General features: G+C 49.5%; 9 protein-coding genes and 2 non-coding genes across 11 annotated transcripts; 7 read left to right on the top strand and 4 right to left on the bottom strand.

Moving 5' to 3' along the window:
* Positions 1-1,186: 1,186 nt before the first annotated feature.
* On the top strand, positions 1,187-2,560 carry BO97DRAFT_438478 (S8 family peptidase; the record flags this gene model as incomplete). The annotated part of the gene is made up of 7 exons (XM_025697914.1): positions 1,187-1,237; positions 1,379-1,579; positions 1,664-1,849; positions 1,903-1,995; positions 2,096-2,198; positions 2,247-2,336; positions 2,388-2,560. The coding sequence occupies 7 exons, from the start codon at positions 1,187-1,189 to the stop codon at positions 2,558-2,560; spliced, it is 897 nt and encodes a 298-aa protein (XP_025546507.1).
* A 2,292-nt stretch (positions 2,561-4,852) lies between these two features.
* On the bottom strand, positions 4,853-6,852 carry BO97DRAFT_356627 (anion exchange family protein; the record flags this gene model as incomplete). The annotated part of the gene is made up of 6 exons (XM_025692174.1): positions 4,853-5,527; positions 5,585-5,728; positions 5,786-5,989; positions 6,047-6,222; positions 6,273-6,628; positions 6,680-6,852. 6 exons carry the CDS (start codon positions 6,850-6,852, stop codon positions 4,853-4,855), a joined length of 1,728 nt encoding a protein of 575 aa, XP_025546506.1.
* A 559-nt stretch (positions 6,853-7,411) lies between these two features.
* Positions 7,412-9,622, top strand: BO97DRAFT_473733 (SET domain-containing protein; the record flags this gene model as incomplete). Its single annotated transcript, XM_025700269.1, has 7 exons — positions 7,412-7,654; positions 7,705-7,770; positions 7,832-8,176; positions 8,225-8,269; positions 8,324-8,550; positions 8,618-9,179; positions 9,284-9,622. 7 exons carry the CDS (start codon positions 7,412-7,414, stop codon positions 9,620-9,622), a joined length of 1,827 nt encoding a protein of 608 aa, XP_025546505.1.
* Positions 9,623-10,731: 1,109 nt separating this feature from the next.
* BO97DRAFT_429389 (uncharacterized protein) lies at positions 10,732-11,267 on the top strand (the record flags this gene model as incomplete). The annotated part of the gene is made up of 2 exons (XM_025697360.1): positions 10,732-10,848; positions 10,917-11,267. 2 exons carry the CDS (start codon positions 10,732-10,734, stop codon positions 11,265-11,267), a joined length of 468 nt encoding a protein of 155 aa, XP_025546504.1.
* A 216-nt stretch (positions 11,268-11,483) lies between these two features.
* BO97DRAFT_378714 (Zn(II)2Cys6 transcription factor) lies at positions 11,484-13,585 on the bottom strand. The gene is made up of 4 exons (XM_025693128.1): positions 13,183-13,585; positions 12,574-13,125; positions 12,367-12,507; positions 11,484-12,312 (listed from the first exon to the last, which is right to left on the bottom strand). The coding sequence occupies exons 1-4, from the start codon at positions 13,240-13,242 to the stop codon at positions 11,521-11,523; spliced, it is 1,545 nt and encodes a 514-aa protein (XP_025546503.1). The 5' UTR covers positions 13,243-13,585; the 3' UTR covers positions 11,484-11,520.
* On the top strand, positions 13,183-14,252 carry BO97DRAFT_253693 (uncharacterized protein). The gene is made up of 2 exons (XM_025690872.1): positions 13,183-13,676; positions 13,734-14,252. Exons 1-2 carry the CDS (start codon positions 13,650-13,652, stop codon positions 14,124-14,126), a joined length of 420 nt encoding a protein of 139 aa, XP_025546502.1. The 5' UTR covers positions 13,183-13,649; the 3' UTR covers positions 14,127-14,252.
* Positions 14,253-15,434: 1,182 nt separating this feature from the next.
* BO97DRAFT_378712 (uncharacterized protein) lies at positions 15,435-16,761 on the top strand. Its single transcript, XM_025693127.1, has 2 exons — positions 15,435-15,974; positions 16,036-16,761. Exons 1-2 carry the CDS (start codon positions 15,754-15,756, stop codon positions 16,607-16,609), a joined length of 795 nt encoding a protein of 264 aa, XP_025546501.1. The 5' UTR covers positions 15,435-15,753; the 3' UTR covers positions 16,610-16,761.
* Positions 16,762-17,012: 251 nt separating this feature from the next.
* Positions 17,013-17,815, top strand: BO97DRAFT_446939 (Rieske (2Fe-2S) protein; the record flags this gene model as incomplete). Its single annotated transcript, XM_025698710.1, has 2 exons — positions 17,013-17,267; positions 17,331-17,815. 2 exons carry the CDS (start codon positions 17,013-17,015, stop codon positions 17,586-17,588), a joined length of 513 nt encoding a protein of 170 aa, XP_025546500.1. The 3' UTR covers positions 17,589-17,815.
* Positions 17,816-18,116: 301 nt separating this feature from the next.
* BO97DRAFT_t270 lies at positions 18,117-18,188 on the bottom strand. Its single transcript has one exon. It is a non-coding gene; the product is annotated as a tRNA-Ala (tRNA).
* A 1,545-nt stretch (positions 18,189-19,733) lies between these two features.
* On the top strand, positions 19,734-21,499 carry BO97DRAFT_253674 (uncharacterized protein). Its single transcript, XM_025690871.1, has one exon. It carries the CDS (start codon positions 20,184-20,186, stop codon positions 21,471-21,473), a length of 1,290 nt encoding a protein of 429 aa, XP_025546499.1. The 5' UTR covers positions 19,734-20,183; the 3' UTR covers positions 21,474-21,499.
* A 72-nt stretch (positions 21,500-21,571) lies between these two features.
* BO97DRAFT_t269 lies at positions 21,572-21,642 on the bottom strand. Its single transcript has one exon. It is a non-coding gene; the product is annotated as a tRNA-His (tRNA).
* Between the last annotated feature and the right edge of the window lie 236 nt (positions 21,643-21,878).

The raw sequence follows: 21,878 nt of genomic DNA, 5'->3' as shown, positions 1-21,878 counted from the left end.
TCGCACAAAAGGGCTTCAGCTATAGACTGAAAACAGACTTATTGCAAAAAAACCACCTCCGGTGGCGCAGATCCCCCAAACCGCGTTATTCATGGTACAATAAAAGGTTAAGCTAGATTAAGTTTGGAAGCGATCTAGTCCCATCCAGATCGCTCTATAAGAAGGCCGAAAACTCTAAATACCGTATCTACATTCGACTATTAGAGCTGGTAGCTATGTTCTATTTTCAACAAAAACAGGATTACAAATTCTAGTCATCGTCTTTCTTAGGGTTATCTGGTCGTATTCGGGAAAAGGTTGAGCTCAAAATAATTAAACAAGCACCTATAGCGTGCCTTGTATCTAAAATCATGGCTGACAAATCTCCTTGTGCATATGGATGCGCTTGCTCTGAATTCAACCGTCTGTTTGAGCAAACAGTTTCTTTGTGAGGAGGAATCCCATGGTAGTTCCTATACGCACATTTGAAATAAAAACAAACGACGCAACCGGTCGTCTCTAAAGTCTGGATAGCCCAGATCTGTCTCCATGCGCATGTGATGACGTGTTCTAACACCCAAACAAACCACAATTTAAAAATGTATACTACTGGTATGACTTGTACCGTTACGAACTATTGTACGCAAACGGAAGTATAGAAGCCATAGATTATATTATACGAGAAGTTAGAACTTTTAAGTTTCTTGCTAACATAATATCTTATTATGCAAGCCACCAGATTCTCTAGGTAGCACTTGCAAGCAGATCTAAAATGGAGTCTAGAACAGGTCAAAAAGGTGCTTGTGATCTTGAAAAGTATAATCTTTACGTCAGTTGTCTATCATCTGATCATGCATGTAGAAGAAAGATAGGTAACCAGCTGATTTACCTTGGAAGGTGGAATTCTGCAATCATCTCTTGAAAACCATCTCCTAGTAGCTATATATAAAGATACTAGCATATGGAAAACATTCTCCTACATAAGAGAATACCAGCAACCTACTCCTTCTGATTACTAAGAGTTCAATCTGGGTTTCGCAGATCTTGTACAGTCTATCCCTGATAGCTATATCGTGGTTCTAAAACCTGATATCAACGACCGGGATATTACATCTCATATTGACTCGATTAAGTCCCAGCCTGACCAGAGCTCTGTGGCAACATTGCACAAGCCGGCAGGCTTGGAGAAATTTTCGTTTCAGACCATATGGGATGCACACACCACTGCACAAGAACACGCTCCATACACCTTAAAAGGGTATACGGGAACTTTCTCTCCCGATGTTTTACAGACAATCAAAAACTCAGCTGAGGTAATCTGGAAGCCCTTTACCCTATAATTTTATTTCTCTTTTGCCGAATCCCCCTTCAAATGTACTATTCGCTTAAGCTCTTATAGGTCGACTATGTTGAACCGAACCAGTACTTTCATATTCAAGATAACGTCGAGCAACCCAATCTCCCCTCATGGGGTTTATCTCGCGTTTCACACCGCGGCCCGCATAATTCTGGGAACAATAAGTACACTTATGACGAGAATGAATCTGGGCAAGGCGTAACTGCCTATGTTGTTGATACTGGTATCAAGATTAATCACAACGTATGAGTTGCCTTATATTATAAAACTCGGTTCTAACCTTCTTTATAGGACTTTGATACCAATGGCAGGGCTCGTGCTGAATAGGGAATAGCAATCCCTAGTGGCGCTAGTGATACTGACAATCAAGGACATGGCACGCATGTTGCGGGTACCATAGCTGGTACCAAATATGGTGTTGCAAAAAAAGCCACGGTTGTTGCTGTTAAAGTCTTCCCGGACAATTCAGGGTCTACTGATACTTCAACAATCATCAGGGGAATCGAATGGGCTGTAAATGATGCTCAGACGGAGCGAGACATCACAAAGACCGTTTTGAATTTGAGCCTTGGAGGAGGAATCGTCCGGCTTTGGACTCTGCTGTGGACGCTGCGGTTCAAGCAGGGATGGTTGTTGCGGTAGCAGCGGGTAACAGGGGTGTAAGTTATACTCTTCCTCTCACTTGCTCCTGCACTACTTTTCTATTTCACCAGTCTTTTATATCCCTTATCCTCTATTGATAAACTAACTTCTTGCTAGGAAGATGCTCACCATTCCTCTCCAGCCCGTTCACCGAACGCCCTGACTACCGGGGCAATTGACCAGACGGATACAATGCCTCCGTGGTCTAACTGGGGCCAGAGTAAGACCCCGGCTTAAAGAGATAATAAACTGATCTAACCGTCTTCAGTCCTTGACTTCAATGCACCTGGAGTAAATATTGTCTCCTGTGGCATAAGCAGCACAGATGCAGAGGCAACTCTAAGTGGAACTTCTATGGGTAAGTCTTGTTTTCACCCTTAACCTAGATTATATTCTAAGGGCATACTAGCTTCGCCACATATAGCAGGGCTAGCTTCCTGCCTGCGCCAGAATCCCAAATACAGTAATTTCCACAGGCTTGCATATGAATTACGCCTCCGTGCAGAAGGAGGATGCAAGCCGTATACTGGACATGAAGCTGGAACCCCCAATCTTGCTGCTGTTAACAAAACAGCTTACTGATCTCTGCCGGCATTGTCCTGGATCAGCACTACATGGTTGGGGGAGAAAGTGAAACCAATTCTATGTTTGCTTGCAGGACAAAAAGTATTTCTTTGGATTGTTGAGTTAAATAGTGTCTTGTCCTCTAAATTGAACCCATAGGACCGTCTACTGCCATATTATAACATAGTTAAAAGCAGTTCATATATTCACCCATGATAAAAAGGAACTGGTAAGTCTTTATTTCAATGTTTCGGTTTTTGAATCCTGGTAGGTTTGTGTATGGTTTTGAAAGTTGGTCAGATAGCGGCATGTCTTCTAAACTTTCTGGCTGAACTGACCCGTGGAATTTTGTTCGTGAGCTTAATGTGATGAATAGTCTGGTTGGTGGCTGTACATTTGGGCATGTCTCGAGCGGATATTTGTCGAACTTCGGTGACCGCTAATATCCACGGTTACAGACAGGTAATGGATAGTCTATTTTTTGGTGATACGACTCGATCGGGTTCTGAAGCATGATCTAAATCATGTGATCTGGGTCTCTAGTATTCTGTTTCCAGCAGCACCCGCTCGGTCATTTCGGGCTACTTCCTTGTATCATTCTCATTTTCCATTGCAAGTAGTTAGATTACCCCTATTCCTCCTGATTTATTGGACAATTCCGAAAAAGTATTTAGCTTGTTCGCAGGTCTAGAATTCAAGTGAACTCATGTGATAAATTTAGTTGATCTTACACTATTCAGCGAGTTATCTTGATACAATGTGTAAAAGACTCTCAACAACAGCCTAACTCTATTCGAACTAGTCTACAAGTGTGCGCTTAGAAAGAGCGAAAGGGTTTATAAAGTGTGAAATCCAAACTTGCAAGGCACTGTACTATCACTATTACTATCTTGTCTGCTCCGGACTATAGGAATTTAAATATTCCTTAGTAAATGTTTCTCAGTCATTCTGTATAGATGTATTCAAGAAAGGTATAACTCTTCAGCAGTATAAAGTCCATAACTAAAGCTAGAGTGGTTAACGGTTAGGTTAAGCCACTCTAGTATTTACTTACCAATTTTAGACAAAACCACTCAATTCCCTCAACTATATATCTCTACCTCGCTTGGCTGCCAAAGTGTTACGCTTTGGAGTGCGCCAGATTTACACAAATCGACGTTTAACAGGTTCATGAGAGCACTTTATGGACCATTAAAGTTTTGTTAGGATCCAAATAAGGTTGATTAGGGTTGCCATAACGCGAACATCGAAACATTAAACTCTTGTAAAGGTTGACAAGCATGGTTTTGAGAGGGATTCCTTGTGTTAGTCGGCGTAAAATATGGTGTGGACATTGAGGACGCAATCTCACCCAAAGCTTGCTTTTATTATACAGTATAAGTTGAAATATAATTAGTTTCCGAAGATTCCTCTCAACGAACGGCATCGGCAGTTTTACAACGAGTGGAATGAGTAGATGGGCAGCGACCCCAGGGAATTGGCGTTTAAAACAGATAATGGGTTGATAATTTGTACTTCTAGACTATTATCTCCGGACTGGTGTACTCTGAGCTGACGTAATTGAATCCTGGAAGTTTCTGCTGCAACTCGCCTGATGTAATCTGGGATCGTGCATGGCTAAAACTGGTTTCCTAGGTGAGAAGAGTGACTTAGTAGTACTCCGCTAGGCTTGATCTCGGCAGACTACAGAGAAGCTCAATAGACAGAGACGAAGTATCCTCTTGATTGCTGTCTGAGGACCCTCAATACCACTCTCAACGTCGAGGCTCGCACGAGTAGTCGTGTGAAGTTGAGCAGTGTCGGTGAATACCCGTAGAAGCACAATCCTGGCACAAACGATGGAACATATCCAAGCAAGCGTTTGAGCCAGTCTTCCTCAAGGTACTCTTTCTTTAAACAGCGTGCTGATACGAATGCCCAATTTGCTCTCTACCGAAACATTTGTCTCAGCGATTTTCCTTTCTCGGGAGTACTTCGTACGGTTGCTACTTGCCAGAGCATCGATAGACACTTATTTATGGTCCGACAATCTCCAAATTATCCAACAAAGCTCTAGTATAGACTAGAGGAGTGAAAGGTGGCGCTGAAAAAAGGCAATGCTCGTTACTACAGTACTGCCTAGTCCTATCTCCAGCGAGTATAGATGCTTGTAAGCTCATAGATAATTTGAACTGAAACCTAGACTCATACCATGATATATACGTTTGCTAACTAGCATCTTCTCTTACCTCAAGTATATTGACGTGATGCCATCCTATGAACAAATCCCCGAGCCTGCGCTGCACAAACAACAATGATTCTTTTTCGACATCATCGATGAATGCTTCCCAACCTCTGTCGAGAGAATTCCCCTTTCTGCTCTGAAGAGCGTCTCGCGAGTCCATAATCCTCTCTCTCCTTGTCTTGCGGCCCCGGAAACCTCGGCGTGCCCCCTAGGCTTGCCAATACCGTACTATTATCCGCTGTCAGATCGTCCAACACATCCAAATCGTCCTTGCTAAACCACTTTGGCATAACCCATACTCGAAATGGAATCAAAGCAATAATTAAGATCGGAAACCCAATGGCGGCTATCGTCTGAGAAATCGCAACACAAGCCGCGACCCCAAATGCCTGACAGGAGATATAAAGTATTATTTTTGGCCGCCTGACACGTAATAAAGGTTCGTCCCGCTGGATAAAGCGTTCCTCGCGGAGAAGGAAAATTGTCTTCTGGAAGATACCGTTCGATTCGATGGAACCCCAGCCGACAATGAAAAAGACACCGGCAAAAATTGCAGAAGGCATGGTGTGTAAGACTATGAGGAGGGGCCCAGTCATGGTACCAATAATAGCAAGGCCCATTAGGAAGTGAGAGACACGTTGTTCAATGACAGCAGTGGCTTTGACTATAGGGCGGCGGAGCTCCGCGCTTTCGCCCCCCGTAGTTGGGATGATCAGCGTATCCGTGTGGTAAATAGTCAAAGAGTCGGTATGCACAGGTGCCTGGGGTTGTGAGCATGTGGTCTTTACTGTTTAGTTCCAAACGTAAGAAGTTGTTACCTGTGGGACAAGGCCATTTGGCAATGGGATACCGGTTATCCCGGCGAGAAAGGTTGTGCAGCCTAGGAGAAAAAAGTCCCAGTGGAAGCCTGCAGGCTTTCGCAGAGGAAACTGTCTGGCTTGAGCTGTGAGGCTGCTAACATTCTGGGAAAGTTAGTATTTCATGGCAAACATCCTCACAATCGCTAGAAAGTGGCTTACATGGTCATAGTAGAACAGTAGCATGACCAAAAACCCAAAAGGCAGGGCCGCAAATACCCATTTGACCTCCAACTCCCAGAAATGTATCAGCCAGCCACGCGGTTGTGTGGGGTAAAATGCTCGGCTGATAGGGACGAACGAAATACCAGTCTCCTTGAGCGTTCCAGGAATATGTGCAAAGCCTACCCAAAAGAGGGTCCCGACCTAGTATACAAGGTAAGAGGAAGGTGCGAGCAAGATCATAGGAACTAGAGAGCATACCACATAGGCGTAATCAGCAAGCAGGCCTCGAAACCACGGGAGACCGACTGTACTGGAACCCAAGCACTCTAGGCCGTATACCGAGAGAAAATATAGTATGGCGATCATGCAGCTCATGAACCCAGCCGTCGGGCCGTAGACATTGAACTCATTAGCAAGCTCTTCAACTCCCTTGACTGTTCAGGTTAGCATCGTAGTATTGAACTTGGGCGGATAAGGAACTTACTGCAATAAATTATCCCTACGTATGCACCGAATGATTCAGAAGAAAACTCCGTCACATAACGCATATAGTCGCAGAAGTTGCAAGCAGCAACAAGCCAATGGAATATCGCCGCCCAAATTGCTGTCCAGCACATGAAGTTGGCATATATCGCCGGCTCATAGATGACAATAATGTCATATATCGTATAATTGAAGAGTGATATCAGGCCTGTGATGCCAACGATAGTAAGTGGTTGTGCGCCTAAGATGCTGAAAATCATGGCTGCGAGGGCCGAGGAGAAGAGCGCCTCGTTGATCCCATAGAACTCCCCCGTCCGTCGATACATATCCAAAGTGTAAGCGATCGCAGGGAGAATACTGTGATACTTTAGATAAGAAGCATATCAAATAGACAATTCAATCACATACTTGACAAAGTACATTCGAATTGCACTTGCGAATGTTCGATAGGTCAGAGCATCTCGGATATCGCTCCAGTAGTAGGGCAGCCGCCGACGGACATCGTGATACATGCCCCTGAATGGATTCAATGCACGAAAGCGCCTCCATCCTAATCTCTCGTCATAAGTGTAAGAAGACATATTCTCTCTGCTCAGATATCTCGCATCCGACATGGTGGAAGGGGAGTAGGGAATAAACAAAAGAGATAGCATTAGGTGATGTCCACCCTTATATAGGCACCACAATGGATTCTTTCCGAAAACGGTATGCTTTCTATTGGCTGCTTGATATTCCTCAAACCACTTCAGATTTGCAGCGTAAGCGGGGCAGCGGGGCTTGGTGACTACGGACTATCCAGATCAGAAGTACAACACAAAAGCATGTCAGAAACATCTTTCCATGATGCGTGACTATCTGCTACATACGCATTCGTTTCTCATCGATATCAACCACATGTCCAACTGATTCCAGGCAACGCCTCTCCACGCCACCGGAAAAAAGGCTTTGATGACGTGGTGATTAGTTGATTGATTAATTGTGGAGCAGCATGAATGACTCAGCCCTTCTGCCCGGGCAGAATCTGCCTTTCTTGGCTTTCTAGGAATACGGTACGCCACAATCGCTCTTTTCACAGCCGATGATGGTTATCGTTCGCTTTCATATCGTTTCCCTCTTGAAGAAGACAGCTCTTGATTGATCATGGACACCGTACCTTCACCGCTTGTCTCCCAGCTGTGTAGCCTTCTTCACAATCCAGCCTTTTCAGCGCAACTTGAGTCGGCCGTTGAGGCTCTAAGGCGGAGCGTCGAGAGCAGTCAAGCGTGTGTAACTGGCGAATGCGGTGCAAAAGAGACTGCCAGTCTCCAGCTACACCTCAGAATTGAGAATTCACTACGCACTGATAGAGCGAGCTCGGCGGCACAGACGCGGGAAGTTTTCTTAGTTAGTATTGATAAGGAGTGCGAATTTCGCACAGATTCTGACCTGAAGAGGGCTGCATCGATCCCGGAAGTAGAAAGCTGCTGTTGCCACCGCCAGTTCCCCCGGCTCACCGAGAAGTAAGTTTCCCAACATCGAACAAATGCAAAAATGTAACTAGAAAGTTAGGATCAAGTACAGAATACCTCTCGCAGTCCGGACTCACACTGTTCCCCTCATGAAGCAGATAATCATTCATGCAAACGGCGCAAGACCGTAGGCGGACTCCGACTAGCTCGAAAGGATGCTTCTAGGCAGACTCAACCGGACGGTAGCGATAATAGCACCTCTCCCTCTAATGCGGCTGATTCGCATGCTCCCGGTCAATTTGTACGACAAGTTCACAGTGACACTAGATTTCCGCTGCGGAAAAAATCAGGAGAGGGGTTACCATTGCCTGTGCTACAACCGACATCTGCTGATAAGCTCATAGCTGGAATATGGCGACAGCTGCACTCACCGGTCCAGCTGAGTCGTTTTTCTTCAGTATGTTCGTCGGTGCCAAGAAAGAAACACAACGTTTAACAGCTACAGATTATAGAGCCCAGTGTCGATATCCGCACAGCTATCAGCGTCGAGGTATGTCATTTAAACTTTGCCGTGTATAAATCAGCTAATTACTAGAATGGATAGGTATTCCACGAGATAAGCACTTTATGTCTGAAGTACTACAATCAAAGCCAGTCTTCCCGTGCTCTAGAAATGATTGTTCAGACATACTGGGTAGAATGTTTCGAAGCTCGAGTCGCCGTTATGCTATGTGAGAACGAGGAACTCTCAACAACCGAAGCGCGAATGATGGTGTTGAAGGAGGCTTGCATAATCCTGAAATGGAAAGAAAAAGATCTTCGCAATCGAATGTAGTTATCGTGTTTTTCTCTCCCCCTTTCCTCTCACCACTATATTGTTCTCTAACAAACTACCTAGGGCTATTTGGCGAGGTTACAAAGAAATCAAGGATGCAGGCGGTTGGGCTAGCCTCATCTTCGCTAGTACGGGTGTATACCGCTTTTGCAAATATCGCACAGGATTTGCTGAGGGATTGTCCTCACGCTTGAGGCGCATTCGATCCAGTTTTGAGGTGGCGGCTGACACTCTCCATCCGGGATGGCGGGACCTCCTTCAGGTCATCAAACAAGACACACCGCATCTTTACCACGGCCATCCCCACGAGTGGGTAATAATGCCAGACAGTACAGCAGTACCTCTAGCTTCGACGTACAAGCACCTTCAGCTCCCTAACGGGTTCCAGTATTGCTTCATCGATGAGTGTGTGCTAGACCGCGAAGTATTTGGTACCGAGGACCCACGCCGAGGTTCCCATAAAGATCCCGAAATATGCCTCGTATGCAAGAAGAGGCAATCGGATGACATAAAAGAGAATCAATGCATGTGTTTTCCGAATTTGTTTGGTGGTGTTCGAGGTCCAGTACCGGTGCAACTTTTTCGCACCACGACTGGAAAGAACAATGGGGTCATCGCCCGTTGCGTAAGTGTTCTTTTACTCTCCCGCTGCTTCAATTCTCGTTGGCATATTTGTGAATTACAATAGTGCTACATGAACGATTTGCATTGCGACTAATAGAGAGTTAGAACTTTGATCGTGGCACAGGCGTATCTAAGTTCACGGGCCTCATCACGAGAGGCATTGAGGGTCTAGATGTTATGGTAGGCGGTTCACGCAACAGCACCTATCAGATTTTCCAGGGGGACATGGGTAACTTCACCCGATTCATCAATCACTCCTGTCGACCGAATAGCCAGTTCCAAAAGTTTTGGTGGCTGGGAGTGGAGCAAATCATTGTGGTTTCACGTGGTATTGTTGCGGGAAGTGAGATTACAGTGGATTATTCAAATCATTACTGGAGACAGCTGGATAAAAAATGCCTGTGTGGAGAGCCGTGCTGCCGTTTCAAGGGAATTGAACCCTAGTTGCTTTGGTTTTACAACTTTTTTCGTGGTCCTGTGGGGAAGTAGCTTCGTCGGGGGCTTTCCGAGGTGACAGCATCTCCTAGCCGATCTGGATGTTCGTAAGTTCAGATGTACTGTTTCTTTCGCAGCCAAACTTTGCTACGTATCTCAAATATAACAGTAACTAGCGATATTAGAGAAAATCAATAACCCAGAACAACAGGAGGATATACAAAGCGAATATTGTCTCTACCTCAACGTAATCAGGCCTTCCGGGTACGAAAATGGCAGTCTCCCCGTCCTTGTTTAGATTCATGGCTGGTTACCACTGTCTTCCACGTTTGAATATGTGCTCAATTGGTCTCCCAGGGGAGGGGGGGGGTCCCTTCAAAGAGGGGCACCCCGGAGAGAAGAGATATCTGACCTTCATCGTCAATAACTCAATCGCCATCAACAAACTTATCATAGTAGTCAGTATCGCCTATCGCCTGGGGCCTTTCGGACTTCTCAGTAGTGACGAAGTAGCCACTTCGGGAGCTCTGAACCTAGGTCTGAAAGATCAACGGCTTGCTCTTCACTGGATCAAGGAGAACACCACTGGTTTCGGTGGTAAGTGCCTTCTGAATTTCGTCTTCTAATCTTCGATGGTGCGAATCTCACCTTAAAATAGGCGACCCCATTAAAAACACGATCTACGGACAAAGCGCCGGCTCCGAGAGCGTCGGCTATCACCTTCGAGCACATCACGGCCGAGACGACAAGCTCTTCCGGGCTGGAATTATGGAGTCCGGTCCTGTCATTCCGCAGAGGCCTCTGAACCTGACCTCAGAGTAACAGAGTAGGTTTGATGGTATTGTCGCCGCAGCAGGCTGCAGCCGCGCTGCGGACAAACTTCACTGTCTTCGAAGCGTTTCATTTGGGACCTTGAACAATATCCTAAATACCTCGGCGTATAATTCCGGATGGGAACCTACAATCGACGGCGAGTTTGTTGCGCGATATCCAAGTCAACAGCTCGAAGAATGGTGCCTTCCTGCATGTCCCCATCATCGCTGGGACTACAACAAACGAAGGGACAACTCAATGCCCCAAGCCCGTGAATAACTGAGTTAAAGGCCTGGATGACCAGTATGCCTACTTGTTCCCCGCCATTCACCCATTCCTTCAGAATCATGTACCGGCCCGAAAACAGCAACATCGAGCTAGCTCGCACTCAACGAGTCCATCGCCACTCGCCTCCTGGCCCTGTACCCCACACCATCGCCTTCGGTATCCTCTCGTTAACCGAGCTGGGCGGTAACGTCTCGTTCCGCAGCCCTACGACCCCGGCTTCCGCCAAACAGCAGCCTACTACGGCGACCAAGTCTTCATCGCATCCTGCCGACGAACTTGCGAGGTCTGGGCCTCTCAGAATCTCTCCGCGTACTGCTTCAACACGAAACCTGCAGGAATAGCCTGGGGGGCGGGTGTAGAGCACCTCTCCGACGTGGCGTTTATTCTCAACAACCTCGATGGCTACGGCTACCATCCCAGTCCGTTTGAGAGTATGCCTGAGAGTTACACGGAACTGAGCCATCTTATGGCGTGGTCGTGGGCGAGCTTTGCCACGGACTTGGATCCGAACGTGTGGAGTGGGCGCGGGAGGAACGCCACGAGGGCGGATTGACCGGTTTATGATGTTCAGAAGCCGAGAATCATCGTCTGGGAAGCTAGTTTAACTACTTTCGTGGAGAGCGACGATTGGCGGAGTGAGAGCATCAAGCTGATTTAGGAGCTGAAGTTAGAGTATGGGCGGTAGAGTTGTGGATGAGTGTGAATGAGCAGGGCGATATTTGTTGAGGTTGTAAGGTCATTAGTATCTATGGAGCTGGTATGATGCTTTGGGGGCAATGATCGTGATATCATGATAATTATAGGTGTCAGTAGCTGGCTATTGGGTGATTAACACGATGAGGCTCGATCAAGCTCAGGGCCAGCTTATACCCCATCGTTGAGCCGACACTCTCGATCGCCGCTCGGCAGAGCAACACCTCATCGGGTGCTGAGAAGGGGCAGTTCACCACCACCCACATTGGCCATAAAAGCGTGTACCCGTTGGCTAATTTGGCATGCTCGTGAAGTACAAATCGATTATATGCATCGAACTGGCCAAGTGTGCTCGTGACAGTCGCACATATCACACTCACCTGATACGACATTCCATCCAGTAGGAACATGACCGGATCATCAGGAAGATCCATCAGCGATAGCTCTGGTAACGAAGCGTGCGCTCCTTGCAAATAGCGCAACTCCTCCCAGCAATCAAGGAACTGCTGGTAGAACGAGATCTGCGCCGCTTGAACGCCGGCTAGAAAACACGTTGTCCACGGATCACGCGTGCTGTGGGACTCGGGCGTGTCTGGGTCGGATTGCTCGGAAGGAGACAGCGTCGAACTTTCGTACTGATTCCTCCAGTGGTCGGGGATGGTTGCTTGCCAGTTATGGAGTTCGATCAGCAGATTACACGCCTGATCAAGTAAGGCGTGCAGAGAGTCAATTGCAATCACGGATGATAGGCTCGTGCGCCGAGCGTCGCTGACTTGCATACAGAAATCCGACAGTCTCCCGGTAAGAATAGACGAGCGGATCACGGTGCACGGATGGGCAATCTGGTCGAAGGCGGACGGCATGCATGCATACCGAAATTCTCTTCGAATCATCGCTTGCACTTGCTTCGCGCGCTTAGGACAGGTTCTATTTGTGCGGGAGGGAGAAGCATTACTCACCATCTGAGTATATGCCCAGCCACATAGTCGCCGGCTATATTTGTCTCTTCTTGATGGGATTCCTCGCAGTTGCATTAGCGAGTAGATGCCGGGTATGTGGGGGTTTAGTGAGCCCGTTGCTGTACCCTCCCCGCTCAAATCCTGTCCATATCGTCGATCAGTAATCTGTATAGGGTTGCTCCTGAACTTCATCTCTGAGATGCTTACCGAGAACATGCTCAAAAACAACGACGCCGCAAATATCTCATCCCGGATTTGAGACTGACTGAAGCTAAGCGCCTGATTCAACAGCCTCAAGGCCAGACCATAGTGCCTTCGTGCGTTGATCTGGAGCATGTGCACGCGCGCCTTGTGAAACAGCGTAAGATAAGACACAGATAGAACGGCATGCTTGAAGCATGGTTCATCGCCGCGCTCTTGGAAAAGATCTGGAAAGAATGCCAGATGCCCCTCGCATGGGGATCGCTGCACTCGCAGAACATGGTGGTGGTTAAAATAACAAAGAGACATAAGCTCACAGTCATCTGAGACAACCGAAGCAGGGATCCCCGTTGGCTCTACCTTGGCAAAGTCTTGTTTCTTCTGTTTCGGCTCACGTGGGCTTGAGTCAATCGACCGCGCTTTCCTGACCACTTTCAATTTCCCAGTGAGTTCCCCATTCGCTACCTCATACCCTCGAAATGCGAAGGAGTCTGTATAGCCGGGGCAGGGGACCCCATGCGTGATGCAGCGCTTACAGCCCGGTTTGCCTTCATCGCACTGCCCTTATCGTTAGTATGTCTGTTGATAGCAGAGAGTGACGGCGTACTTGCGCACCTTGACTTTGCGCTTCCGACAGAGAACACAGCCGGAGCTTAGCTTGCCTGGGAAAACCATGTGGACGAAGGCTTAGCAGTGGTAGATCTAAAATGTATCGGTGAAGAAATCACTTAGCAGATGATCAATCGCAATCGAGTTTCGGCGTGTTTAATCTATTGCCCGACATTGGGGAGGCGTTGGGCGGAAGAATCTGATTAGGGTTCCGATGGGCCCTTCCCGATTCCGCCGGCGCCAACACCCCGCTAAGCCCGATCCAGTATCACCTTGCGAGGCCAAGTCGGGCTTCGGCTGTAATCAGATCAAAGTCATGTCATTCCATGGTTATCGATCATGGGCTTTCCGAGGATAAATTGGCCGGCTCTTGTACGTACAGTGCAACGTCATGCACACTGAATCGGTCTTCCCCCTTTCGCGAAGTAGTTCTATCTTCGACATATCGTCAATAATAGCCTGCAGCAGCCGACATGGGTAATTCAAGATATAGCCGTGAAGTATGGCACTTGCAAAGTTCCTGATCGGGTCGGGAAACAACTGATTGTGTGAAACAGGACGGACGTGAACTTGCTTTGTTGCAACACATCTCCTCCCTGCCTCACGTAGAAACCTCCCTTCCCGGAAACCCGGAAGCAGTCTTGGCAAAAATCGACCGATTTGCTCGGGACCAGGCCCATCTGATCCATATCGGACCGGAGAAGGGCGCAGTGATGACATTTCTAATTGCAGAACGAAAGCCGAAGATCATGGTCGAGCTAGGCGGCTATGTAGGGTACTCGACCATTCTCTTCGGTGACGCCGTGCGCCGGCCCGGTGGCAAACACTATTTCAGCCTAGAGATCGATCCTGTCAATGCGGCAATTGCAAGCCTCCTAATCGACCTGGCCGGCTTGAAAGATTTTATTAACCTTTTGGTTGCTTCTGCGCATCTGTCTCTCGCTCGTTGAAGGGCCAGGGCGTTCTTGACGAAGGGACCGATATTCTCTTTCTCGATCACTTCAAGGATCGCTATCTTCCTGACCTCTGGCCAGCTGAGAAGTTGGATTTATTGGAGCCTAGTAAGTCTGTACTGGTGGCAGACAATGTCTCGCGTCACGGAAGACGAAGGGAGTGGAAAGAGCCGGACAAGCCACATTATTTAGACTGGGTGCGAGGCTCCCTGGAAGACTAAGAAGAGATCCTCCAACGCTTTACATTTATCACACCCACGAATGTGCGTTAAGCAGAGATTGTGCGCAATGGTGGTGATGTGATCCGAGCTCATCGTCCCCGTCTGGCTCGGGCTCGGCAGCGACGAGATCTCCCTCGCGGATGCAGAAATCATAATTGCGGACTTTGAAGAAGCGTTCGACCCTCGCGTCACACGGCACTTCACAGCCCATACGCCGCTTTTGATCGCACCGCCGGAAGCTCGCTTCGCTGACCCTGAGAACCCGAGTGATGCGCTCTCGTTTCCGGGGATATTTGGACGCTCGCATGCACTATCTGGGATATCATGGGGACTAAATCGCCTTTCGAGGCCTTACCGGTCACCTTGGATGAGGTTACGATTGAGCAGGTGGAAATGCTGGGTAGGCTTCCTGACAGGTGGTGGGCGAAGTGGGAGAATCGAAGTAACTGGTTTGATGAAGATGGACGCAAGAATGTGAAAGAGAGCCTCCGTCAGTGGTACGGTACCAGCACCATGGACTGGGACGAGCGGTTTGAGTAATCTATACAGGATGTGCGAGGAGGAGATGGCTCTGATACCTTTTCTGAGGAGGAAAGAATTGCGTTCAAGCGCATGTTGAGGTCGATGTTAGTACTCGAGCCTAGCGGAAGAGCGACGATCGAGGAAGTGGTGAGTTGCGAGTGGATGCAGAGATGGGGTCTGCCGGAGGTGCGAAGAATGCGCGATGCAATACTGAAGACATCTTGATGAAGTTTACATGAATGTGCACAGTAGAGGGGCGTGAACCGACACGGCCCCACTGAGCTCCACCGATTGACATTCCTGTCAACCCTTTTTCGGTTTGCCACATCCTAGCAGCCGATGAATGATACCGCATTGCATTGAGTACGAGGAGAGATGGGAGAGGTGGAAAAGGCGGCGATAGACAGTCATGACTGGGCTGAATATGAATGATTGTTAGTAGTAGCTTAGGGTAGGAGTGCTGATCTTATCCGGGTAAACAACGCGTCTTCCCCGCGCGCCTCACCGCGTTGCGATCCGATACATCATCAGCGACCCCATCCGACTTTTTTCAGCCTTTGCAATTTCCACCTCATCGTTCTGTAACATTGTTGTATCCAAAAGCTCATTCCCACTCACACAATGCCGCCAGCAACTACCACAGTCCCCCGCAACAAGCGCTGGGCCAAGGTTTCAGCCTCCGCCAACGCGGATGTAGCTTATCATGAATTCCTGAAGGAGACCCCCAACGCCCAGTTGCAAGCCCGTTCGAAGACGAAGAGGAAGAGGACAGCGAGGACGAGGCCGATGAGCCGGTCGAGTGTGATGGGGGAGAGCTCTGTGTCTGTCGCAAGCCGGCGGCCGACCACCCTGATCACCAGTGGACGGTTTCCCGAGCAGGCATGCAGAGACTGATCACCTATCGCACGATGGTGGACCTGCGTGACCCGGACGCCTTCCAGATGTACACCTTCAACGATCACGCCGGATACGGGGCCGTCGAAGTGGCGCAGAACATGTTGCTCGATTTCCAGGAAGCCTCTGGGAATTGGAAGGAACAGTGGGCCATCTGTGAAGGACTCGCGTTGTTGCGCGGTGCCAATTCCCTTGACCCTATGATCGGGTAAATTTCTATCTCGATTCAAGGACCCATCCCGGGCGCTGATTTGTTCGACTCTTCACAGTATCGATGACGGTGAGCTCTTCCGGGAGACCTCCATCATGCTCGAATTGATGCTCTTGACCGCGCTCGCCGAACTCGAAAAGCAGGGACAACTCGGTGCCAACTCCGACGTACGCAATCTTGGCATGGTCATGGGTCTGTTCGCCAAGGAAGCCCAGGCCTTGCGGTCCGACGGATACATCGACGACGAACCGTCGACCACCAACAAGACGTATTCCGGCGAGCATTTTGTGCCTTACCTGCTTGCTTATGCTAATAAGCACAACATCCCCATCCACGGGCCGTCCGAGATCGACGAGATCATCGCAGAGGCTGAAGAGGAGGCTGAGGAAGCCGATGTGCAGCTCCCAACCGCCAAGGACCCTTGGAAATGGGCGACGGCTTTCAAGGCCTACGAGCGCAAAAACAAAGGCTCTACCACGCGCAGCGGTAAGGCGGTAATTGGCGGTGATTCCTTGGACATCACCACCTTTTCGAGTGCAGAGCGCAAGGCGAACAGTTTCGACGGGAAGGATCCGCTGAGTGCGAAGGAGATCAAGTCGATCAAAGATGGCATGTGCCTTTGCCTCGGCTGAGTGGTGATCCTTGACTGTTCTCTTGGTTCGAGCAGAATGACAAGTTATGTCAAGTTGATGGCTCTTCTTGACTTTTTCGGGTTTATTTATTAGCGATTGGTCTGGTACTTGAACTTGTTTGTGCGTTTTCTATTTTGTTTCCGTATCCTGGGCCGGACCTACGCTATACGTGTGTACATTGTCAAAGGCCTTCTATTGTGCTTCAAACTTGAACCAGATTCGACAGCAGACCTAGATAACCACGTAACTACCCCTACCAGTAGCCTGGACGCCATTTCCGTGGGGGAAGATTTAGTGTGGGGGTTGTGGGGAGGCAGTGTCGGGGATGACTAATCGCCAATCCCCGCAGAGAAAGAGAGAGAAGAGAGATTTGCAAGCTATCAAGTCTTAGTTTATACCAACGATGAATCCCTTCCAACGACCCTCACAGGCCGGCGCCACCTGGCGCAAAGTGGGCCTCACGTCCGACTTCCCAGAAGTCGACACAGACGATGCCAAGTCGCGGATCAAAGCCAGCTGCAAAGCATTCCATGTCCCCACCTCGGCCGGTGCGTGCTCGTCCGAATCGCCCGTCGAAGCAGACCTGGACATGCCGGGCAATATCAACGAGCAGGTCCTCGTCTTCCAGTTTAAGGGCAAATTCCATGCGATTGATCATGTAAGCATGCTGTAACTCCGGGTTCGTTCTTGTACGCCCTTGCAGAGCTGATATTCCCCCCAGCAATGTCCGCACGCGCTGTACCCGCTTTCTTGGGGCAGTGTCTTCGATATCGAGGACTTCGGCATTACCCTGAGCGCGGGGATCACGTGTCCCAAGCATGGCTGGTCGTTCGACCTCTTCTCTGGCCAGGCGGATCGAGGTAACTACAAGCTCAAGGTCTGGGAGGTGCAACTGCGGGACCCTCCGGCATCGGAGGATAAAACTGTAGAATCTGCTGATCAGGAGGTTTGGGTGAGGAGGAAGCAACGGATTGGGTAGGGTGTCATTGGAGAGGGTAGAGAGATGCTGAGCTTGACATCCACATTGAGCAAATCGAGTACCCTCCAGCGTGGGCCAGCAAGACTGAGGTCATGGTTCCTTGGAGCGTGCGCGACGCATAAATTACCGCGGGCTGGCTGTCGTGTTCGTCCCCTTGCTCCACCTTGGACGAACGATCACGACTGCCTTAGGGGAGTGCGCAAGCTGGACACTCTCGGAAAATGTATATAGTTTTAGAAATATTGCCTGGTCCAGTCGATAAGACAGGGTTGGAAACTGTTTTAGGGCAAGTGGGAATCATAGAAGCCATATTAATAACACGTCACAGGAGGAACTTATCACAACAAGGTGAAATTGGCGAAAGGGGATTGTCCCCAAGCCGTTGCCACGGAAGATGAGACGGGACGATCTAAATATATTGCGATAGAGCCGAGACCACAATTCATGCCAAACGGGCTAACTAACATACTAGCATGCAGATTAGTTTCGGGTAAACAGCACAACAAAAAGGGCAAGGCCCAAAAATATTGGACTTGGGGGGAATCGAACCCCTGACCTCTCGCATGCGAAGCGAGCGCTCTACCACTGAGCTACAAGCCCAAGTGCATGTTAAGTGGCGACTTTTGAAGGTCTAGATGCCACATGCACTGCACACTAGGCAGCACTATTTCTGCATTGGCAATGCACCCCCTGTCACAGACTCGAGACTTCAATTTCTTGTCTTGGCTGCACCGCCTATTGGCGCTTGAATGGGGCGGGATGATATCTGCTGCCCCAGTCCAGCCTTAAGGGGCGAAGCGCCGTCTTGGCGCGTGTGCCAGTCTTCATATCTTCATCCACCGCCACGGATTCCTCTCACTGCCATGACCCTGGAGACCCTCACCCTCTGCTTGGCAGAGACAATGAGCATTGGCACCAATCAACCCTCAAACAGCTGATTGGGGATGGTGGTCGCATGAGCTGACCCTCCCAGCCGCCACGACTGCAATGCAAGCGCCCAGAGAGTTGAGGCTAGGTGTTACCTATCTATTTTGGGACTCCCAACGTGTAACCTCCCCACGCGCCAACTCTGCCATTGAGCATCCCTGACTGCTATCTGTCCTTCACGTCGACTCCCGACTATTGATTCCGGTCGATGGATTACCTTGCCCATAGACCCAATGGCAATCTGGAGGGTGGAACCACCCCCAGCGGCGACTGCAGGGCCAAGAGGAACCAGTTTGATTTCCCCTCTCGGCAGGGCTGAGGTGGACAAATGCCAATCCCTTCTGCCTAGGCTGTCTGTCCCCTTAGAATATAATAGTCGGGCTTGCGTCCCTTTCCCCTCCTGGCTCAGTTCCCCCAGCTTCCTCTTGCCGTCGGTGCTCAGCCAGCATCCACCATGTCATACTACGGACAACAACAACCGCCACCTCCACCCCAGGGATAGTACGTTCGCAAAGCGATGGATTCGTTATACGTTAGCGTTGCTGATGGTATCCTCTAGTTACCCACCTCCAGGGGGTCAATATCCACCTCCCCAGCAGATGCAATATGCTCCACCGCAAGAGCAGTCCCAATCCAAGGACCGTGGTTGTCTCACCACCTGGTATGTCCCCAGCTTTGATTGATGGTTCGAACTTGGCTAACTACGCCCAGTCTTCTGACGATGTGCTGTTGTTTCCTGTGCGAGGAGGCGTGCGAGTGCTGCATTGAGTGTTTTGAATGTTTATGTTGTGGTTGTTAGTCCTGGTGCTGTATTATACGATTGTTTGATTTTATTCTTGCTATTCTTGATTCCACCATCGGTTCCTGTGCCGGAGTTCGCAGTGTCTATGCTTTATTCGGTCTGCAGTGATAGTTTACTAGAGAATCGGTTCTTGTTCTGTGGTTTGCTACTGCATCAATTACTACATTTACCGTCGGCTCCGTTCCAGACAATATTGTCCTTGCGCTCCTATCTTCTGTCTTGGCACTCAGTGAGCTCAAATTCTCTGGTTTTTCTATATTGCAGGGACTGTAGTTCACTCCGATCCTACATCGGCCTTTTTGTTCTGTGTAGGATGAGTTGTGAGCGGCGCTGTATGCCTCCAATGAGAATAGAGAGTTGACTAGAGCTCAGCCCAGCTTTTCGACTCTCGATCCATACTACATACATTCTTCCGCTATGTGCACCTCGCTTTCCTCATATGATGACTTGATGGATCACTATGAGGTCGACGTCGAAGGTGTTCCATGCTGAGCTTTTCTCCACTTCAGCTTCAAATACGAGCGCATCTCAGAGTACCTTTACCCGGACATCATCTGGTTGGTGTCCCATTCGCACAGCAAGTCTATTCTCAGTCACAATGCTCTTACTTCAACCTCATATCCAGTTCAATTGTCTTGTTGCATCTGTTTCTATATTCCTCGTTATCTATCACAAAATCTCGCATCGTTCCTGGTCAGAGCTCGCATGCACTTTCTCCTCACTCTACATGACATACACACATCCCTCATTGATCCTTTCCTCGTTCTCACGGCGCTGGCCTACCACCACCTTCTCCATAACGATCATCTTGCATAACACACATCACGCTCTCACCAACAACCCGAAACCCTCTCCCTCGACAGGAAATGGTAAACAAACGGCCCGCCCCGCCCCAAGGCCCATCGCGCGCCCCAAAGAGAACCACTCCAGACCGACCAGAGGGCACAAACAACCAACTCCTCTCTCTACCTGTGAGCCCAATCCGACTCCTCCCAAACCAAGACCCAATAACGCTGGACGAATTTCTCTCCTGGCCCGAAATCCCCCTACCACCAGCAATCCCCGCGTTCCACGACCTCGAACCGCAACCCATCCGCGTAGGCCTCAGCCGCGACCTCCCCCTACACAAACAAGACAACTACATCCACAACCCCGCCTACGAGCCGGTATATCTAATCCCCAATACACGGAGCAGCACCTACAGCCTACTCCAACTCGGAGGCGACGCACTCCCACCCACAGACGTCCTCCTACACAGGGACTTCAAAGACCCGAAAACCCGGCTATTCGTCGCGCGCAACTCCCTCCAGGACTACCACACAAGACTCACAGCCGCAGTAACAACCTACCACGCCACCCTCCAAACCTGGCGCACCCAGCGCCGTAACTGGGAAGCCGGGCTACTGATCGCGCTGGGCCGACAATCCCCCGAGGAGACGGCGTCAATGATACGCAGCGAGTTAACGAAGGATAAGTACCGGCCGTGGTTTGTTGGTAGCAGCAGCAGCAGCAGTAGCAGCGCAGGGGTAGCGGAGTACACGAACCCGCATACCCTGCGCGACGGGCCGGTGGCGTTTGCGCTGCGCAAGCGGCTTGATCATGTCGCGCGCACGATCAGCGATTTGACGGAGCAACTGGTTCAGCTGTCGCGGGGGGGTGATTGCGAGGCGCTGGGGGAGGTTGGCGGTGAGGATGTGCTGGACGATGCGAATCCGGGGCTAGATCGTGCGCGCTTCGTCGATTGGGCTGTCGAGCGGGCTTTGCATTGGCGTCTGGCTGCGCAGACAGGTATGATACCTGAGTTCTTGGGGTTGGTGGATTTGAATCTAGATCTTGGTGCCGTGGGGGGGAGCGAGGAGGCCTGGCGGCCTGGGAGGGAGGGCCTGTTTATGTCTGGCGTGCAGGGGCAGATGCCCTGGGGTTTGCCGGCTTATCGCTTCCAGTGGGAGATTCAGCGGTTGAAGAGGGCGGTTAATGATCTTTTTGAGGCGGAGATCATGGATTTGTTGTTTGGGGTCGAGGAGTGGTATTTTGGGCTGGAGGAGAGGGAGAGGGTCATTCTGCGGGGGGTTGCGTTGCGGTTTTGGCCCATGCCGGCGGGGCTGTATAAGAATGTGGGAGAGGTTTTGGGGTTCACAAGTCCGTTTGGGGATTGAGATGTGTATGCTGGTTTATCCGGGGTCTTTATTTTATTGATGGCTATTGGCTCAAATATGATGGCTGCTAAAACAAAAACGCAAAAGGAAAAAGAAAGTGGCGCTGCCCGGAATCGAACCGGGGCTGGCACGGCCACAACGTGACGTCATACCACTAGACCACAGCACCTGTTGTTGTGAAAGATGCCTCTATCTAATGCAATATATACCTAATTATGGGGTTACACCTCCAACATGCATGCAGTCATCGAACATGGGACAGTGCAATATCTTTTGTACCAGGTACAAATGTATACCCTCAGATACTCTCTTTACAATCTGTTATCGTCATGATACACACCCTGTCTGTGTTCTAGCTGCATAACCACCGAATTTGACACTTGTATTTTTATGAGTGTCATTCTG

Source organism: Aspergillus homomorphus, assembly GCF_003184865.1.
Source record: "Aspergillus homomorphus CBS 101889 unplaced genomic scaffold BO97scaffold_68, whole genome shotgun sequence".
Classification (NCBI taxonomy): domain Eukaryota; kingdom Fungi; phylum Ascomycota; class Eurotiomycetes; order Eurotiales; family Aspergillaceae; genus Aspergillus; species Aspergillus homomorphus.
The sequence above is the reverse complement of the archived record's forward strand: the minus strand, read 5'-3'. Positions and strand labels throughout refer to the sequence as shown.

Excerpts from the sequence above, each read along its gene's own strand:
- BO97DRAFT_253693 (XM_025690872.1), top strand. The coding sequence starts at position 13,650 with ATGGGTAATTCAAGATATAGCCGTGAA. Across the intron at positions 13,677-13,733 it reads ATTCAAGATATAGCCGTGAA|GACGGACGTGAACTTGCTTT; the intron begins GTATGGCACTTG and ends TGTGTGAAACAG.
- BO97DRAFT_378712 (XM_025693127.1), top strand. The coding sequence starts at position 15,754 with ATGCAGAGACTGATCACCTATCGCACGATGGTGGACCTGCGTGACCCG. Across the intron at positions 15,975-16,035 it reads TCCCTTGACCCTATGATCGG|TATCGATGACGGTGAGCTCT; the intron begins GTAAATTTCTAT and ends GACTCTTCACAG.
- BO97DRAFT_378714 (XM_025693128.1), bottom strand. The coding sequence starts at position 13,242 with ATGGTTTTCCCAGGCAAGCTAAGCTCCGGCTGTGTTCTCTGTCGGAAG. Across the intron at positions 13,126-13,182 it reads GTCGGAAGCGCAAAGTCAAG|TGCGATGAAGGCAAACCGGG; the intron begins GTGCGCAAGTAC and ends CGATAAGGGCAG. Across the intron at positions 12,508-12,573 it reads TGTTTTTGAGCATGTTCTCG|GATTTGAGCGGGGAGGGTAC; the intron begins GTAAGCATCTCA and ends CGATATGGACAG.
- BO97DRAFT_253674 (XM_025690871.1), top strand. The coding sequence starts at position 20,184 with ATGGTAAACAAACGGCCCGCCCCGCCCCAAGGCCCATCGCGCGCCCCA.